Genomic DNA, 14,963 nt, shown 5'->3' with positions numbered 1-14,963 from the left:
TGAGAAATCTGGCTTCTACTTCCTCCTCCTGCTAAAACAAAGTCCTCAGACACACTACAAGCTAGCTCTCTTTCCTAGCTGGGAACATCAAGGGGTTAAACAATCTTGGTTTACTAAGAATCTTGTCAGGCTTTTATCTGATCCTTCCTCCCTGCCTCCCCTGCCCACCCCTTTTGTAAATGTCAACCACTTCCTGATGAGCCTAGTAGTGGTGAATTTCACACCTTTCTTTTCTTTGTGAAGAAACCTGGGTGTTAATGGTACAGGATTGGGTACCATTGTACGGCTTTGGCTGTCTGTTAGTAAAGCTGAGGGATGCCTGTGGAAAAAAAGTAGGAGAAGGTGAAGAAATTTGAGAAATGAGACTAGGAAATAGGTTCAAACCGGTCTCATTTTTTTAAGAGAGTCTTTGTTTTATTAGTAACTTTTAGATGTGTATTCGGAAAAGAGTAATTTTCAAGAAGCTTAGTATTGAGAGTTTAAGAGTCTGGCAGAGGGAGGAGCTGAGATTAGAGAGCTGATTGGAAAACAAAATAAAAATAAAAGAACAACAATCAGAGAGAAAAACTGAAGAATCCTTCTCTGACCTCTTATTCTACAGGTGTATTTACAGGACACAGCAATGGAAACTTGGTCAGTTGATCAGGTCTGCAGTTGGTTGCTGGAGAAAAACTTAGGAGAGCTAGTTCGTAGGTTTCAAGGTGAGTTGTTTACACTTTGAAAAAATCTTAACACAGCGGCCTAAATATTGAGTGTCCTCTCTTAACTGCTAATTACTCTCGTTGCCTAATGCATGTGAATGGGGGTGTGGAGTCCTTGCAGTAGGGAATTTTCCTTTTTCTACTGACCGTGGTAGAGTTTGCATTTGACCTAGCATCCAGAGGAGAATGTAGTATTTCAAAAAAAGCTCAAATAAAACAAAGAATTAAGAGTTAAAATACATATTTGATATATGCATTTGGCAATTGCTTGTATCTTTAATGCAGCATGTGTTCTGTTTGGTGTGGGATTTACAAGTTTTGGATATTGCCTGGGTGGTACTAGTAAGAATGATTCTCTGAAAGATTTTTTTTTTTCCTTATAAAAACAATGCCTGTTGCAGAGAAATTGGAAGGGGCAGGCCTTAATGTGGAAGTAAAAAGTGTTATCGCGACTCCATGTTCTGAGACTTTCTTGGGAGCAGAGAGCAACTGGGAATGATGCGGTATCAGTGTTCTATCTTTGTAAAAATAGAGATAATTTTGTAACTTCAGAGGACAGGTTTAGAGGATCCTTTTAACCCCAGATACAATTTTGCTTGTTCAGAGTGCTGTGTGTTATTACAATGCTTTACCAGGCAAGCGTGCAGAAACATTTTTTTTTTCTTTTTCCCAGAGGAAGAAATAAGTGGGGCTGCTCTTCTAGCACTTAATGATCGGATGGTTCAGCAACTGGTAAAGAAAATTGGGCACCAGGCTGTTCTGATGGATTTAATTAAAAAATATAAGCAGAAGAGTCAAAGACTGGAGCCCCCTGGAAGTCCTAGAGAAACAGCCCCTCTCCAGCAAGCAAAAGCTGTCTCACCGTAAGTCTGGTCGGTCCTGAATGACCTTCGTGTTGAGGCTGTGCTTTCCCCAAGCACAACGTTTGGGGTTTAAAACTCTGAAAACTGGGACCTTTTTCAGCTAGATGGTGTGTACAGTATTTCTAATATCTGCATTAGGGACACTTTCGCAAAGTTTTATGAGTCAAGATACATTTTTTTTTTAATGCGCCACTTTTATTTATTTTTTTTTATATATTTTTTTTCAATGTTTATTTATTTTTGGGACAGAGAGAGACAGAGCATGAACGGGGGAGGGGCAGAGAGAGAGGGAGACACAGAATTGGAAACAGGCTCCAGGCTCTGAGCCATCAGCCCAGAGCCCGACGCGGGGCTCGAACTCCCGGACCGCGAGATCGTGACCTGGCTGAAGTCGGACGCTTAACTGACTGTGCCACCCAGGCGCCCCTAATGCGCCACTTTTAAACACTGACTCCAGTTGTTAGGGAAGTCCTGTAAACCGGGCGTTCCTATACAGAAGGCTCTGTAGCAGGTGGTTGAAGTGTCCATACAGCAGGAGTGCGAATGGACTCCTGAAGCTTGGGTCTTAAAATCAGGTTTGGGGAAAGGTATCTCTTACTGTTCCTTTGCTTTTCCCCAAACTTGTTTATTTATTTATGTATTTATTTATTTGCCAAGGATTTCTTATAGTGACTAATTTATAATCTCCTCTAGAGGCTTGCACGGTATAATTTGCTAAAGACTCTTGCCATAATGAATTTTCTAATTTCTCCCTAGAATGCTAAATGCTAAGATCACATCCCACAAAAATCATGTAGAAAAAATTGTGGTGCCTTTGAGGTTCAGGGATGGTTTTGTTTGTTTGTTTGTTTGTTTGTTTGTTTGTTTTTATCACTGACTAATGCAGTGAAAAGGAATGATAGCAGGAATTACAAAATTGAGATGTTCACTTTACAAATCTATGCCCCAGGATCATTTCAAGCATTCTGACTTGGTTTTTTTCCCCATATTTTGAGACTTTTTGCAGTTTCTAGTATTAAATAATTATTCATTAATTTTTAACAGAAGATTATGATGTTGATGAATACCATTCTATGTCTTTAGTTTTTCAGATCGTATCTATAATAATATGTATTCCTGTCTTGTTCTTTGATAGGGAATACAATGTTAGGGAGACGTGGCCTAAGTAATTTTATTTCTAGAATATTTGGTTATTTGGAACATGGAGGGGAAAAGGTAGTCTTGAAGGAATGGTCCACGATCAGCCTGAAGATTCTACCATCTGATTTATTTGAAGGATTTCTCTTAAACGTTCTTTTGACATATCTATGTAAAATCACACTCATCAATATGTGACTTTTGATGAAGTTCCCATTGTATGCTTCTATTCCTTTCCAGCAAAGCGTGGGTGTGAACCTCAAACAGCTCTCACAGTAATTCCAAGCATTCTTGGATGAGTTGGACTTTTGAGCTGGAAGTTCCCTTCAGTTGACTGGAATCTTGATATTGCTTTAGGCACAGCTTGGAAGAAAACAGACAGCCTTGTTTCCACTGCAAAGCAGTTTACAGTGTTCTCTAGTAAATGAGAACTAGCAGGACTTCCAGGAAATCTGGGCTTAATTCCTGGTTCTACCACTGCCTTGCATTAAGTTAAATGTTGATACTCCTGTTGCTTCTTCTGTAGGTTGTGAAAAGTAATTCAGGACCTAACTTCATGTTAATTCACTGATGTTGGTTGTAACCTAAGCTTTGAGAAAATCTTTCCTCCTTCAAATAGTCTCATTTCTTTGTTAACCTGGTTAAGGAAGCCAGTTTCAAATATTGCCAAGACTTGGAACACTGGTAGTCCAGGGATTTTTGAGTGGGGGCTTTTCACTCTACCCAGGAAGTAGCTTATTCACTTTAAGGATTGGTTAAATTAATCTGGTACAAAACCACAGTTGCTGGTGGGGTTATTGGTTATATTTGGTTTAAACGCTTATTGGCTATATTTGGTTATTGTCAAATATGTTGTCATTTGACAAATGTATTATCACATGGGAATCATGATAATGAAGAGTGGCATGAGAATATGCTGTTTAATTAAACCCTTTCAGGAAGTGCTAAATAAAGAAAGGAACTTGGTGCAGTAGAAAGAACCCTAAAGCTGGGTATCAAAACACTTGATTTTAAACCTCTCTTCTGATGATAGCTACTCCTCTAACCTTGGAGATTTGCTTGGCTTTTTTAATTTTAATTTTTATTTTTTTGGAGTAAAGACTTTTTTTAATATGAAATTTATTGTCAAATTGTTTTCTATATAATACCCAGTGCTCATCCCAACAGGTGCCCTCTTCTATACCCATCACCCACCCCCCCCTCCCTCCCACCCCCCATCAACCCTCAGTTTGTTCTCAGTTTTTAAGAGTCTCTTATAGTTTGGCTCCCTCCCTCTCTAACTTTTTTTTTCCTTCCCCTCCCCCATAGTCTTCTGTTAAGTTTCTCAGGATCCACATAAGAGTGAACACATATGGTATCTGTCTCTCTCTGTATGACTTATTTCACTTAGCATAACACTCTTTCCAGTTCCATCCATGTGCCTACAAAAGGCCAGATTTCATTCTTTCTCATTGCCACGTAGTATTCCATTGTGTATATAAACCACAATTTCTTTATCCATTCATCAGTTGATGGACATTTAGGCTCTTCCCATAATTTGGCTATTGTTGAGAGTGCTGCTATAAACATGCTTGGCTTTTTTTAGATTCAACTGCAAAATGAAGTGGGCAGAATGAATAATGCTCAAGACTCCTTCTAAAGAGTCTATAGTGGCATTCTATATTGGAGATAGCAGATGGGTTTCGATGTGAGTGCAGATTTCTTTTAGTGGCTAATGGTTGTCTAGTATGTTATTTTGAAAAGTATTTGTAGGCCACATGTGGAAAGGATATTTGCCATCCTATTTAGATTTAGATATTTAGATGTGAGCAAATCATAGGAATATGTGCTAGGTAGGAGTATTTACAGTTGCCCTTTTGTTGTTGTTCTTGTTGGAGCTGGTAGAAGAATTACAGGCCGCCGGAAAGTTCGAAAACTGAGCTCAGCTCCTGGCTCTGCTCTTCAGTAGATTGTGGTGGTGAGCAACCTGCTTCTCCTTCTGGGCTTCAGTTGTATCACCCATAAAGTGAGGGAGTTAGTGGACTGTGGTTTGAAAGGTGTTACATTTCACAGATAATACACGATCTCCCAAAATGGCAGAGAGTGGAGAAGTAATCGCATGGAGTTAATCACTTTTTTTTTTTTTGCAGGCTAAGGATATTAGCCCATAAGGATATGTTCAGTTATCGCCATCATTTCAAAGAGGACTAGATTGCCGTAAGACCATTTATAAATATGACCAGTTGGTGAGACAAGCATTGGGAAGTGGTGTCAGCCTACCTCCTGGTGCCTATGAACCACTGCGTGAGATGACTCCAGTGCTCCCGTGTTACTTTTATTTTTTATTTTTTTCCGTTCTCTTAGTCATACCCCCAACGTGGAGCTTGGAGGTGGACACAGATTATGGTGTCGTTATGGGCTGTCTTCTACCCTCCGAGCTGCCATGAGATCCAGTGGTTGTGGCTCCCGTTGAACAGCTCCTAACCCAACTCTTCTTTCTTGGTGACAGGGATGAACAGTCCTCTAGCCCAGCCAACCGTGGGAAGCACACACCATCTTTCTATCCAGCTGAAAACCTTGATAATGGACTAATTGACCAAAGAGTACTGAAACAGAGGTGGGGTTGCTGACTTCTAAACATTTTAAAGCCAAATGATAATATTTGTCTTTATATTTTGAGATTTCATCTGTTTCGATGTATTTTGAAAGCGGAAACTTTTCATTTTGCTGCAAGGGAATCTTTTATCAAGTGATGAAGAGATTTGGTAAAAGGTGACGATGAAAATTTATGAGTTTTATATTGAAAAAGTGAAGTTTTGAAATGATACCTAGCATCTTTCAAGTACATGTTAAGGAGAAAGAAGATTTCTCTGTCATAAACTGGGGTGATTGGCAATAGCCACGAAAATGGAATTTATTTAGTGAATCGTGTCCTCTAGCGTATGCCTTTTGTGGAGTCTTTGTTTTGGCTCTGAATTTTGTAGTTGTGATTGTTTTTAACTTTACTGCTCTTGATGGAGACACTGCTTTGGTAAACACTTCCTTATATTCCTACGTTGGATTTTATGTGGTAGTGTATTTCAGTATATGGGCTACGTTGGAACAAAGGGAAACTATAGACCTAGAGAACTAGACCCAGGAATATGAAAGTCAGACAAAGTTCTGGGGGCAGTTGCAGGTAAGATGTGGTGCAAAAGTCATGATAGCTTATACAGCATTTCCGGTTCCTGACCTATGTGGTTCATGCACTAGTCGTGATGCATATGGTTTTCAGCCACCGACCAGCAAATGTTTTCCTTTAAATGTACTGTCATTGAAGGGAGAAGATGTCAACTTGTGTAGGAGAATAATCAGGCAATAATCAAGCCGGGGTGTGGCCCTTTATAGTTTTCACAAAACTTTTACATTACTAACTTCTTTAGTCCACAGCAGTCTTGCAGGGTGGTCGTTAGTCTCTCTTTTTTGTAAATCAATAAAACTGAGATTTAGAGAAGTCAAGAGGCTTCTGGAGAGTTTTCCCTAATATGCTATTCTCACCTCAGGCAGGATCTAGGGCCATCAGGGCAGGACCTCAGGGGACGAAGGGCTGCAGCCTCAGACCTCAGGTGCCCGTCCCAGTAATTCCTCAAAGGCAGGAAAAAGCTGCACCTTTGATCAGGAGCGCTTGCAAAATGGGCCTCGGATCTGGGGTGCCCTCTCTGTCCTCTTTCCTTATTCACCGTCTTCAACCTTGCGTCCCATCCCTGGGTACAGAGACCCCAGCTCCTGAAGATCTCTCAGCGTTAGGGCCCATCGCCTCCTGTCTGGGGTGGTGAACAAGAAGGTGGAAGGCAATGACCTAGGTGAGACTTAGTCCCGATGGTCTTCCTATGGTTCAGAAGATGTAAATCCATTTTAAAGGTGGCTTCATTCTCCTGCTTTCTGCTCATGGGTGCTTGTTGATTTCAAGGGCTTTCCTTTGATGTGGCTCTGGGTGTATGGAATAAGCCATGAGTTCTCAACTACTCCTTCCGTTAGCTTCAGCCCCCAAAAGCAGCAGCCAGTCCGTTCTGTAACTGTTCAGGTGTGAGCTAAGAGAAGAGGAGAGATGATTAGACCCAGTAGTGTGACCCTAGTACCACGGCGAATCAGTATCCAAATCTGCACGATGGGAATAATAACAATAATACTTTCTTCATGGTACTTTTGTGAGAACCATCATCTAACCATGGATAAAGCCTGCCAAGTGCTGAGCACAGTGGAAACACATGGGAAATACTCAGTGTAGCACTATCACCGCTCCGGGAGCACTGTTCCAGGTGGTATTGCCACTTGCCCTAAGACTTTTCTCTCCCTACTTGCTGCCAGTGGGAGGTGAGGACACAACCTTTTATGGGTTCTGTAGGTCTTTTCTCTTTTTCTAGGCCTTCTCGTGACATTTCATCCTCATAATGGTTCTGTGATACCTGCAGGGCACGATGATTATTGCCATTTTTTTCTCACGGTTGGTCAAAGGAAAACTTCCTGGACCTCATGGTAATTCTCATTCTTCATAGAACTTGGCAAGGGGGAGAAAAAAACAGACCTGGCTGAGAAATGGAAAGAAATAGGAGGGTTTGGAAACCAGAGCCAATATTCCTAGACCTTTCTCTGTAATCAGTGTCTCCTAAGCTGTGACTGCCCCTCACTATCCACAAGCACCTCAGAGTTACATATGTTCAAAAAATGAACTCGCGTCCCCTGCCTTAGTATGTATTTGAGTGCAAGAGACACAAATCCACTCAAACTAACATAAGACAAGGGGAGTTTATTGTAATAAAAACATTTCACAACACACAGAGGCAAAACATGTAAATTCTCTGGGCCTGGAGGAAGCTGTCCTTGTTCTCACGGAGCCATGCGATGGCCATCTCTGTCTCTGTTCTGCTTTCCTTGTCTGCCTCATTCCCTTGCTTCTCCCTAAGAGGGTGGATTTATCCTACTACTCATGGCTGCTCTGCTGTGTGCAGACTGGCTGGCATATGACTACCTTGCCATAGCACTGACTCCACATTAAATTCTCCCTGAAAACAGCTCAGGTTATCCTAGTCAACCGATTCAGTCTTTCAGTGTTGCTTAGTTCGGTATCCAGGGAAGGGAAACTAAGGGGTCCAGCATGGATCAGCTGTCTCCTCTTGGGCAATCAGTTGTGTTGTGGGTAGAGACAGATTAAAGACAATGTACCTAGTTTAAACACTTTCACTCCAGTTCTGCCCTTTATCTAGAGCCGTGCCTGGCATGGCACAGATTTTCTCCCTTCCCACAGCCTATCTCAGACAGGGGCTCCATCATCCAGCTCCATATCAAGGGAGCCACCCTTGATCCCTTCCTCCTGCCCATCTGCCTAACATGTTATTCATTCAACAGGGGTTGATTAAGGGCTGTTGCATGGCTTTTGTATCAGGCTGTGTTGTTCCCTTCCCTTTCCTACCTGCTCATCTTTGAAGATTCTGCTCAAAATCCCTCTTTTAGAAGAACCTTCCATTTTGTTATTCCAGGCCGGGCAAAGAGCCCTGCATCTGTGTAGTATCCTCTATGTGTCTCTTGCGTGACTTTTAAAAGTAGTTAACGGAACTGGTCGCTTTAAAGTCTTTATTCTCTCATGAGACTGAAAGCACCTTCTGGGCAAAGACCATGCCTTATTTGTCGTTATAAACAGCGCTGGCACAGTCCCTGGCACGCAGAGTCTATGTAGGAGTTTTTAAAATGAACTCAGGGTGTGTATGATCCAGCGAAAGACTGAATGTATCTTCGTGGGGCAGGATAAATGTTTGAATAACGTCAATTTCTTTTGCGATCTGTTGATACAATTCATACTAAATATGCTGACTTTTTCACAGGGTTCAACTCCAGGAGTTTATAAGCCACTTACACATAACAGGCTAGAAAGCTTACATTGTTTGGCTCGAAGGCTTTCGTGAAGCCACGTGCTTTTAAGAGACAGGGAGGGACAGTGGAACAAGTGCCCACTTTGGGCATGCACCTGCTCTGGAATCCTGCCTCCACTTGCTTGCCAGGTGGTCTCGGCACAACAGAGGGTGGGAACATCCACCTGCATGTGTAGTTCGTGAGGTCCAAATGGGATAACATATTCAAGTACCTGGCATCTATTAACACACCGTACAAGGTGGCTGTCGTTCTTGTGATATTTTTTCCATGAACACGTGCTTTCCACTCAGATTATTTGCAAACAAGAAGAAAAAGAAGGCTCCAGAGTCAAGCTGTTTACCTGACCTTAGCTAAGTCTCTACTAGAGATGTGTGTGTCCCAGGGAAACACTAGGGTGCGGTGACGTAGTGCAGGTTTTTCTGGTGATAGGTGATACCACGCTCTTTCCTGAATTGCTTAAATGCGAGTCTTTGATGTAAGGAAAGGATTATGAGGATCCATCTTAGATGTGCTCGTGACCCTTTGGAAAGAGATTTTTTTTTCAATGCCATCCTTTGTTTTTCATTTGTACAATTTGCTTCCCTTTTAGTACTTAATAAGGCATGAAATCAAATAAAGAGGTAGAGGTTTCTTAAATGTTACTTTAAAAACACTTTGCTTAAACTTTAAGCATATGTGTGCAGATGTTTTGCTTCTCCCTTAGGGCATAATTATAAATTAGTCATGGTTTCAAGCATATTTAAAAATCATCTTAATGATTTTTTCCTTGGTCTACATTTCCTTGGAAATGCTCAGTGATCTTACCCATCTGCCTAAGCTCAGTAAAGCAAATGTCAGTGGGTCCACACTTGATGTGTCGTCCGTTGGCTCTATCATTCAGCTCAGATAAGGACACCACGGTCATATGTGCCTCTTATCCAGTGCACAAAAAAAAAGGAGGTTCAATGAAGCGCACCAAAGACAACAGGTGATAAATTGTCCCACGTCAGTGGAGCAAGGACCCTTCAGAGGGAAATGCAGGATCACACCATCTCCCACCACAAGGTGTATAGAATCTGTACCTAAAGCATCTGTGCTTTGTAAGTATTACATTCTAACTTTAGTCCTTAATTGGAGACTCCCACAGTGCACTGAGACAGTAAATGCTATGAGGAGTCCTATAGACAGAAAACTCATTTCACTTTGTTTGACCCAGAATTCTTTCTCCATGCAACATCTGTTAATATTACAAAAAACACCTTAGGAAATACGGACTTAAATGTTTCTTAGCTAAGCCAGCGTTCATTTCATATGTAAATATTTCTGTGCCAGGTACTTTGTTTAGACACTGAGGATACAGTAGTGAACAAAGCAGACCAAACCTCCTATCCCACAGTCTAATGGAGAAGAAAAGTTAAAAAAAAAAAAAAAAGTGACACTACATTATAATATATTTAAGTGCTATCGAGACCAATAATACAAAGGAAAGGGAGGGGTAGATAGAGAGTGAGTGGCGTGAGTGTGTGTGCGTGTGTGTGTGTGCACGCGTGTATTCAGGAACGTTCTATCTCAGCACTTTCAGGGAAGTCTTTTGACTTTGACCAGGTGATGCTGGAGCAGAGACTCAAATGAAGCGAGGGATACTGGCTCACTAAGCTAGAACTTGGTGAGTTTCCTTCAGTGGAGGATATCTGTGGGCCCAGCCAAACAAGAACTACAGAATCAGGGGAAATTGGGCTGTCACATTGATAAATAATTCTCCGACTCCTGCGCATTCCCATTAAATCTAATATGAAGTCTTTAGAGAGCTAAAGTAAGCTTGAGTTCTAATCTTTTTTCCCTCTTTGTTCAGTCCAAAAGTTACTGAATATACATCATGAGCTAGGTGTTAGGTAGACTGTGGGCGAGTGAGGTGGAGGGCAATTTAGTCCTTACCTAGGGGACCTCCGAGTCTAGTAGGCAAGAGATATGGAAGCTAATAACTGCAATATTGGGAAAGGGATGGAGAAGTAGAAATTCACAGGGTACAGAAATAGCACAAAAGAGGGAGAAATAGGACTTCCAGGGAAGTGAGTATGGAGAAGCCCTCTGTGGGGATTTTGGACGCTGACTAGAAACTTATCTAAAGCAAAATAGGGCAGGAAAGGAAAAGGACATTCAGAGCAAAGCAAACAGCACGCACCAAGGTACAAACACCTGAAATCGTATAGGGACTTCTGTGGAGTCGGTAGTTTTGGACAGTGAGAGGTAGCAGTGGAGACAATGGAGTTGGTGGAGATGGTAAGAGGTGCCATTCAAGAGGTAAGGAGGTTCCGGGCTGTGTCCATGAGCAGAGCAACTGTATATTAGGTTCACCTGCAAGATTTAAGCAAAATATATCAGCGCCCTAGACCACTGCTTCTCAAGCTCTTCTGTACTTGAAAATCACCTGGGCGTTTTGTTAAAATGCAGATTCTGATTTAATAGGTCAGGAGTGGGGCCTGAGAGTCAGCATTTCCAATAAGTTTCCAGGGAATGCCAGTGCGAGAGCCACTCTTGAGTAGCAAAGCACTAGACCAACAAGAATTTCTGGTGATGATTTGGGGCGCCTACCTGGCTCAGTAGGCTAAGCATCTGACTCTTAGTTTCAGCTTAAGTCATCATTTTACAGTTGGTGAGTTCAAGCCCCATTTGGGCTTCATGCTGACAGCACAGAGTCTGCTTGGGATTCTCTCTCTCCTGTATCTCTGCCCTTCCCCTGCTTGCTCTGTCTCTCTCTAAAAAAAGAAAAAAAAAGAATTTCTGGTGATGTACAATAGGCTAAATGTTTGTGTCCCCCCACATTTCATATGCTGAAACTCCAATCCCAATGTGATAGTATTTGGAAGTGGGGCTTTGGGAGGTAGTTAGGTCATGAAGGTGAATCCCATCTCATGGATGGGATTAGTGCTCTTGTAAGAAGAAGCCAGAGAACTTTCTGGCTCTCCTTCCACCATGTGAGGACAAGAAGACTGCCTTCTGTAAACCAGGAAAAGGGAAATCACCAAGAACCAAGCTGTGCCAGCACCCTGATCTCACACTTCCAGCCTCCTGAGCTGGGAGACATAAATGTTTGTTGTTTAAGCCGCCCAGTCTAATTTGTGACAGCAGCCCAAACAAAGACAGGGTGGGACCTGTACATCAGTATTTTTTAAAGTTACACACCCAATTCTAATATATAATGAGAATTGAAAACTACTGCTATGGATTACAGGGGTGTTTCATCATGTATTGAGGCAGTGATGTAGAGAAGGGACTGGAGAAGCATGAGAGAAGGAAGATGCTAGGGTGAAGTTTAAGCAAGAGATGGTGACGGTCCAAACTAAGACAGTGGTAATAGAGAAAATGATATTTAAATAGAAAATCAAGAGGACTTGATTAATTAACGCAGGTGGAGGGAAGAGTCTTGCTAGGTGGTAAGTTTTTCCTTGTATTTCAGAGACTGAAATAATGGTGGTGCCATATCCAAATTATGGCAGAATTGCATCGTGAAGGAGATACTTAACAGTTTATTCAATAGAATTCAATGGAGTGAAGAAAAATAGATAAGTCCAGAGCTTCTTCTTACTACTTTACATATTAACATTACATGGAAGTACACACCTGATGGGAGTGAGCTTGAACGCCTGTTCAATAACACAGCCTGTCAAAGAGAGGGACTCACTATCTTTGTTCAGAATTGTCTACATTCCTCAGTGAGCCACTGAATGCCCTGAACTACTGTGACAGTGACAAATCAGGTTGCCTGAATCCTTACAGATGTAAAACTGTGATCTTTATGAAGCTCCATAGTAGAGGAATTGGCCAACCCCAGGCTAGATGAGCAGGTGAACAGGGCTGCTGGGAGAAGACCAAGTCACTAAAGGTCTTGCCCAAGAGACACATGAAACAAGCACTCTGATCAGATTTGAGAAGTGAAATTTGCACAATACTCTGCACACCGCACCCCACCCCCACCCCAAAAAAAGATGCTGTAAGGACATGACATATATTGTTCTCTGGGAGGTCCAGATCCAAAGGTCTAGTCGTATGAAGGTGGATTTTTTAAAAAGCTGCCCTGGATCCACTCAATCCTAAGTGATCATGTTTTGACACTTCTAAACTACAAAATAGTAGTACTGAACCACTTTGCAACAACTAAGTAAGTAATGTCTCATTAATTTTGCTTATGTATGAAAGAGGAACAAAAATGAAAAAGGGACTCACGCATGATAGCTCTGAGACCTATTTATGGTTTTTGTGACTATCATGCTAGTAAGCATAAATATTGAAAGTATAAGCTAGAAGTTCCTGGATTTTTGTAGGGCTGCCAATACCAAGAGGAATTGGATAATAGGAAGACGCAAAATAATTATTTATATTGGCTTCTTTTTGTGATTAGTCAAGGCCCCAAAGGCTCCTGGGTCTTTGACACTCACACTGGCAGCCAAAGACAGGGAGAATTTGAGAGGAGTGTGTCTACACTACAGCACATGCCTGATGCCATTCACATCTCTACCCCCTTTTTGTATCTGAGTATGTGTTCACACATGCACTTCAGAAACTAAATTCTTCTGGAAGACTCACGGATTAAATGGCAGATGTGAAAGCCTGCCACTATAAAACATAAATTAAAAGCAAATATCAAAATGCTGAGAGTGTGGAGCAGGCTTTTTCTGAATTAGTGGTAGGTACCATCATTTCCGGCAACAAAAGAACATTTCCGTCACAGTCCATGTATGTCTTGCAGTGACACTGTTCACTGTTTTCAGAGGTGGCGTCTCACTTTGCTCATTGGCATGTGCCTCTTTAGAGAGTTTTGCCAAACTTTTTGTTCATCTTGTGTTCTTAGCAGTGGAAAGTCTTGCCTAGGTAAAGTAAAGCAGGCAATTGCCAGAGTACTGGCATAGAACACAGAGTAATATTTCTGTTTAACTTGTAGTTAGGTCAAATTTGATCACTATTTTGAAGATATATATTGTAACATCCTTTTCTTTTCTAGGCTAAAGTGATAGCAGTTTCTTTAAACAGATATCTAAGCTGCTATAGCTTCCTCCCTCTTCTTCTATGTTCCAAAAACATTTAAGCTTTTAGATGTTGCTGTGGTTACATGCATTTAGTTTCAGAGTTGATCATGTAACACTGGGCTTGCCAATCTATACCATTCTCAGTGGATAAAGTCTGTAAGTTTGGGTGAGGAGAAGAAGAAAATGAAAATGAGATCTCAAAATAAAATGGTTTGTGGGACACAATCTTTCAGTCCAGTCCCTGGAAAGCATTGCAATTGTCACAACTTTCTCTTCCCATGATGGCAGTACTACCCCTGTGCTACTTCAGATGTGAAGACCAAGCCCTTTGGCCTGAATGGCCATTCTTCACAGCCACGTGATCCAGTTGTCCTTGGTTCTTTTTTCTGGAGGACCAGAAAGCTATACTATTTTATACAATTAGAAAAGCATCACAGTCCTTGAAGTAGTAGATTATCTCTAAATAGATGCTCCTGGAGAAAGGTGCCATTTGTTCTCTGAAGTTTAAGATAGCAGGGATGATACATGAAATGACTATGGCTCCAGAAGTCAACCAGGATTCAGATGAGTGTGATGGGAAGTCTGCCCCTGGTTCTGTAGCGAAGACACATGGGATGCAGCTGAAGCTTGGTGAGACACTGAGAAAGTTCCTTTTGGGGAGGCTTTACTGGGGAGGGGGAGGAGAGGACATTGGTCATTTTGCAATTCTCCCCAGCCAGTCTAATTCTTGGATACCTTTTGTGCATACAGAAGACTCCACTCCAATCCCAGATCTGCCTCTCTAGCATTTGGGTCCCACTGGTTTGCATATCTCAAACATAAGGACTTAGTGATGTGGCACTTCTTTTTGCTGGCACATTGGCTTGATGCCTTGCTAGTCAATGGTTCTTTTGAGGTAGGTGGGCTGTTTTTAATATAGCAGAACTCTCCTTCTGGAAAGATGGCGATTTTACGTGTGAAAACAAAAATGTATGGAACTAAAGACCGTCTTTATCTGTCATAGAATATTACATTTAATATTTTATATCTCTTTCAAATGTTCCTAAATCTTTTACATTTTTGTTACAAACTGTTCCACTCAGCAAATTCATAGGGAAATCAAAACAGATGAGGAGCCAAGACTTAGATCAGTACCCATGGAGCCAACATTGGACGAGGCCATGTGGGGGATTCAGATAAGGGAGACCACCTGAGAGCCAGGAGAATGGAGGAGAGTTCACCAGAAATGCTTAAGATGAGCCTAGGAGTATGAGGAAAGCTTAGGGATTTCTGGGTGAGAGAAGCAACTACTGATACATGTATAGGGTGTTCTGCAAATATAGAAGGCTTGATTTTTGGCTGGATCTGAGAATTCACATTGGATAATAGCTGAT

At 41.6% G+C, this 14,963-nt stretch overlaps 1 protein-coding gene across 4 annotated transcripts in view; it reads left to right on the top strand.

The window, feature by feature from the left end:
- The first annotated feature begins 215 nt into the window (after positions 1 to 215).
- SAMD3 (sterile alpha motif domain containing 3) overlaps positions 216 to 14,963 on the top strand; it is a 57,369-nt gene continuing 42,621 nt past the window's right edge. Inside the window, exons 1-4 of one of the 4 annotated variants that reach the window (XM_047857741.1) lie at positions 216 to 260; positions 602 to 701; positions 1,375 to 1,564; positions 5,190 to 5,297. In XM_047857741.1, coding sequence (XP_047713697.1) covers positions 258 to 260; positions 602 to 701; positions 1,375 to 1,564; positions 5,190 to 5,297 — 401 coding nt within the window. In that variant the 5' untranslated portion in view covers positions 216 to 257. Of the gene's footprint in view, positions 343 to 601; positions 702 to 1,374; positions 1,565 to 5,189; positions 5,298 to 14,963 lie in introns of all 4 variants that reach the window. The other 3 variants (XM_047857742.1, XM_047857743.1, XM_047857744.1) reach the window with 3 other exon arrangements.

Source organism: Prionailurus viverrinus, chromosome B2, assembly GCF_022837055.1.
Source record: "Prionailurus viverrinus isolate Anna chromosome B2, UM_Priviv_1.0, whole genome shotgun sequence".
In the NCBI taxonomy this organism is placed as follows: Eukaryota; Metazoa; Chordata; class Mammalia; order Carnivora; family Felidae; genus Prionailurus; species Prionailurus viverrinus.
The sequence above is the reverse complement of the archived record's forward strand: the minus strand, read 5'-3'. Positions and strand labels throughout refer to the sequence as shown.